This window comes from Austrofundulus limnaeus, unplaced genomic scaffold (assembly GCF_001266775.1).
Source record: "Austrofundulus limnaeus strain Quisiro unplaced genomic scaffold, Austrofundulus_limnaeus-1.0 Scaffold3, whole genome shotgun sequence".
NCBI lineage: Eukaryota > Metazoa > Chordata > Actinopteri > Cyprinodontiformes > Rivulidae > Austrofundulus > Austrofundulus limnaeus.
In genome coordinates, this window is record NW_013952405.1 from 5,599,287 (window position 1) to 5,604,655 (window position 5,369).

General features: G+C 42.5%; 1 protein-coding gene across 1 annotated transcript; it reads right to left on the bottom strand.

Moving 5' to 3' along the window:
• Positions 1-1,730: 1,730 nt before the first annotated feature.
• On the bottom strand, positions 1,731-4,400 carry neurod4 (neuronal differentiation 4). Its single transcript, XM_014019078.1, has 2 exons — positions 4,152-4,400; positions 1,731-3,477 (listed from the first exon to the last, which is right to left on the bottom strand). Exon 2 carries the CDS (start codon positions 3,469-3,471, stop codon positions 2,413-2,415), a length of 1,059 nt encoding a protein of 352 aa, XP_013874532.1. The 5' UTR covers positions 3,472-3,477; positions 4,152-4,400; the 3' UTR covers positions 1,731-2,412.
• Positions 4,401-5,369: the final 969 nt, after the last annotated feature.

Genomic DNA, 5,369 nt, shown 5'->3' on the forward strand with positions numbered 1-5,369 from the left:
TTGGACTCCAGAGGATAATTCACTTTTTTCACCCATTACACCACTTTTGTCGTGGCCAAACAAAGAAGGATGCGCCAGTACTTTCTCCCAGGCCAAGTGTGTGTCTGTATAGCAATGTGTCGTTCCTGTGCCAAGGTTGAGCAACGAGAGCAACGAGGACAGACTGGTGAATGAAGAGCGAGGACCTCTGTCACCTCATCTGCCCTCTGAGCCGTCCTCTGTCCTCCCCTTCTGGTTTTTCTGTAACACACTTGTCCCCCCCCCACACACACCACCACCCACCCTCGCTCTCATCCTTCTCTCACATGCTCTCACACTCTCCTCTCTTTCCCCGCAAACTGGCCCAGCTGTCCAACAGCGCAGCCCCCCTCCCCTCCCCTCGACTCCCCCAGCTGTCTGCCCTCCCTGAACAAGAATCCCAACAACAATACAGGTCACAGGTCAAGAGAAAGAACAGGCTGCGCTCACAATAGACCAGTGGCGCCCACTAAAACAATCGTTCCCTATTCTTCAGTGGCCTTTCTGCACTTTATGCAAGAACTGGAAAAGACAAACATTTGGAGAAGTAGCTGAAAAAAGGAGGGAGAGGGGGAGGGAGGGCAGGAGTCCTCTTGAACAACAGCCTACAAAGCACTTTTTTTCCTTCGCACAATTGTCCCAAAGGTCCACGAGGATAAACACACTTGTACACACCATCACATACTATTACCACTCGGTTTCTGCACCCCGTTCTTTGTTTCTCTCAAGAGCCATCTTGTCCTTCAACATGATCATTAAAGTCAAAACCAAACTTGTTGTCATTAGGTGACTGATAAAAATCTGTTGAGAACTTGGCTCTTTTGGGTATAATCTAAAAAATAATTCCAGCGTTCTGTATTCCTGCTGAAATTTTAAATTAAAGGATTTCTGCTGACTGGATAGGTGTGTAATTTATTACACATCATTCAGGCTCCGTCTCTGCAGAAATCCTTTTCTTCTCCTGCCCTTTTTAAACGTGCATGACCAATCTGAGAACGAGTTCTGCGCCTCACAGTGTTTTGGCATGAGCCTGATGGGAAAATGGGACACGTGAGAGAAAGTGAACATCAGAAAAGCCTCTGTGACTCGTTCACCTGTTCCCCAGAGCAGTTTTTCTCATGGCCCCCCCACAGCAGCAGCACCCCCCCCCCCCCCCACCGACCTCATATGAAACCTCGGAGCAAGTCTTTAAATGACATCATACGCAGACTCGACACGCAGATGCTCACGTCCTGCAGCAATTCCCCACCACTGGCGTCCACTCATTTACCGTTTAGTTTTATTTATCATTTTAGCTTCTGTAAATCAATTACTTTTCTTTTACTGTTTTTTTTCCTTCATTTTCTTTAGTTCTTGTTTAGTTTTGACTGCTTTTGTTGTGGAATTTGTGCACTGGTAATGCACTTATCAAAAAGAAACTTGCATGTATTCTGTTTAGCTCGCTGTGAATAAAAAACATATGAATGGGAACAAAAATTAAGCATTTATGTGAAATATTTCAAAAGATGAAAGTTGTTGCACTTAAACTTAAAATGAGACACTTTTGTAAAAATATAAAGAAAATCAAATTATATTCAAACTTTTAAGTAAAGTTGAAAGGAAAAGCTGTAACTCATTCAACTTAAAATCTTGCCTAAATGTCAGTGTTTATATGCGAAGATACAATAAAATGGGAAGACAACGTTTCATTGAAAAAATCATGCCACACATTGTTACTATGGAAATAGCATATAATATAAGAATATTTATTCAATTAAGTGCGAAATGGCAAAATATTAACAGAACGTTTGACAAAAATTTTAACACAAAATGAACAAGTACCTGAAAAGACCTCCGAATAAATAGCTTAAATACAGTATGGYTACCAGAGAATGGCAACAGGCAAAGAAGACAGTGAAACGAAGACTGYGCTGAAAAGAAAAAAATATATATCCAAATGACATGACATCATCAAAATAAATATTAAATACACATATAAATAAATGTATTGCTTTCCTTACAAAAGGACCTTGAACCTTAGTGCACAAATTAACCTGGGGACTTTTGGATCAACTCTTCTTTTTGCAAAGCTTCAAACATGAAAGTTTTGGTCAAATAATCCYTAGTTTAGCTTTTTTAACAAATGAAAATGTTGCTTGCTCAGAAATAAATGGAGACCAAATATCAACTATACGATTAAAACGTAAAATAATAATTTCTTGTTGTTGGGTGCATGTTTGCATCAGGTAGACTGAGTTGAGGCGCTGAGTCTCTCCCTCTTTGAGCATTCACTGCTCTGGAGTCCAGAGTGCTCGACAACAGAAATCAAAACCATTTTATCTATACAGTCAGAACAACAGTTGTCATTTTTTACAGCAGTTTGTACATTAGTCCAGTTCTCTGCCCAGCCACTTGTTAGATGGTACCTATCTGAGACGTGATCAGGTGAGAGGGAGCGAAAGAGTCAAAGGTCACATCCAGGGGCAGCTCGTAACGAGAAGCCTGAGTCGGAGGCCCCCCTAAGCTGCCAGTCGTAGAAAAGGGGTAATGGTGGGATGAGAGGTAGTGGGCATGGTGGGCGGAATGGACCGTGTAGTTCCTCTCTGATTCATGCGGAGAAGGCTCCTGCTTCAGGGCAAAGTTACTGTTGATGCTGAGGGGGGGCGTGAGGGGCCCGTCGTACGGAGGCGTGCCGCCGCTGCACTCATTAGGAGAGGACTGGTCGTAGATGGGCCCTTTCAGTCCCTTCATGTGAAGGAGGTGGGAGGCCTCCAGGGAGCCATAAGGTGGGCTTGGGAGGCCTGGGGATGGGTAGCTGAGGGTATGTCCAGTCGGCACTCCTGAACCCCCACAGTTGTCCTCCATCTTGTTCAGAATTAAAGGCGAGGGTCCAAGCTGCAGGCAGCCAGCCACGAGGTTACTGGTGGGCTGAGACAGACCTTTGCACAGCATCTCCACAAAACCGTGGCTCTCCGTGGACTGACCGCTCTCCAGCACCTCCGACAGAGCCCAGATGTAGTTGCGGGCCAGCCGCAGAGTCTCGATCTTGGACAGTTTCTGTGTTTTGGAGTAGCAGGGCATTACTCTGCGCAGGTTGTCCAGAGCATTGTTCAGCCCGTGCATACGGGAACGTTCCCTAGCGTTGGCCTTGACTCTCCGGGCACGGAACCTCTCCTGTCTAGCTTTGGTCATTTTCTTCTTCTTGGGGCCTCGCCTTTTGGGACCTTGTTCTCCATTTGGTCCGATGTCCTCCTCGTCATCCTCCTCCTCCTCTTCCTCTTCCTCTTCCTCCTCCATGTCTTCACTGCCAAGTTCTGTGCAGGAGTTCATCCGGGCCCCAATGTTCAGGCCATGGCGAACYCTCATCTCTGGACTTTCGTCTCCGTCCTGGGAGCTGCCGTCCTCCTCCAGCCAACTGAGGGAGCTCACCAGCTCACTCACATCCCTGCCCTTCCCAAAAGGTCTGGTCATCATTTTGATCTGGAGAAGGAAGGTACAGAAAGTTTATCATTTGTTCTTTTTTTCACTGTTGAATGTATTTAAATCTGAAAAGTTGTATTTTGTTTTAAACTGACTGATCAAATGAGAAAACATGAAAAACCTCCAGAATGAAAGCAACTTCAGCACTGCAGAGTGGACAGCTCTCTGAGCCAGCATCTCTCAGATGAAAGATTTGAACAAAAATGTGTAACTGCATTTTGTATTTTAAGTGAAACATTTTTATATTACATAAAACATAATCATTTTGGATTAAAGAGGTGAGTTTTTTTTCTTTTTGCCACTGTGTTCTTATAATTACTCAATTAGATGTATCTGGGACAGAGGAGTTGCTATTGTTTTGCAGGAAACTGTCCTAATAATTGCTCATAAATGCACAAAGTTAGACATATTATTGTAATTTCTAAATTAAAATGGAAAAACCTGTCCTGAAAAAACCCTCCAACATATAGCCTTTATTTTAGACTGATGAAAATTTAGAAAAAAAAGTTGTTTAAATTAAAACTAAATCCCAGATTTCATGAATCTAATTTACCTTTGAATGTGCACACAGTTGATGTTGCTCATTTTTAAAAATAACGTGATTTTTTTGCGTGCATATTTTTTATTATTACTTTAGTTTTCTTGAAGTTAAATGGATTAAAAAAACAACTCACCTGTTTGGATTTAGCAGTAGTTCTGTGCAAAGGGGCAGACAACTCCAGCAAATTTCACAAGCTGTAACTGAGTGAAAGAAAGGAAAAACAAAAATCCAGAATAGCTGCGTTTTTATTCTTGCGCATCTGCCAATGTTCCAAACTGTGGTCCTCCCCTCAGACAGCCATGCACGCGCTCGCAACTTTCATCTCAAGTGATCGGAACAGACTGATGTTGTTGCCTTTAGTCGGGTAAGCGCCTCCCTCTGCAGCCCCTCCCACAGCCAATTTATCCAAAAGCGCGTGTCGGGCCCGTGACAGGAGATTCAGTCTTGCAGCCAGAATAAATAAAAAAGTGCGCAGAACAGGGAGGTCGCGCACTCTGGTGTGCATGTGGCACATCCTATGTTAATCAAGAAACACTGGCAGGTTGGAAAATGTGCGTGGGGGGGGGGGGTGTCACAAAGCGCGCAGGTAAAGTGCGCATCGGGTGCCAAAGCCTCCGAAATCCGTCAGTTTTAATCAGTGACTGACTCATCAAACCAAATCTGATCATCAACTTTATTATCTAATAATAATAATAATAATAATAATAATAATAATAATAATAATAATAATAATTAATTCGACTTTTAATCTAAAGACAAACCTATTGCAAATAGTACTGTTTCTGATGCAAAAATGAAAAAGTTTTATGCATTACTAAAACATTTTTTGCTTTTTTATTTTATTTGTTTATTTGTTTATTACAACGTATAAAAATGGAGGCCATATATTCATTGTTTTTTTTTAAGAAAATCTGGTCTGAACTATAGAAAAAAATGCATTTTTGCGTAACGCAGACGTAAATACTGAGTGCAGAATGACTTTGACAAGATTTGCTGAAGAAGCTGAAATTGAGATAAAACAAAAGGGGCGAAACAAAAGTAGCAAAGTGGAAGCTGAAAGTTGTAAAAGGCATAATTGGCGAACACGTCACGGGAGTGAATATTTTATGATAAAACTCCATCTTACAGCGACCTAAACCTGTTTACAGGACTAAAGATCCTCTATATTATGCTTTGTTGTCTTGTGTGTTAACTGGGTTGCCAGTATGTCGTCATTAGTCGGTTGGATTAGGAATTTTCCACCTAATTAAACTCAGAACAGGCAGCTCGGTGCAGGAGACGCTCCTCCTCGTGTGCGCATTTAAGTGATTTTGACAGCTTGGTGCGCACAGAGCAGGTGCGCGCACGTTGT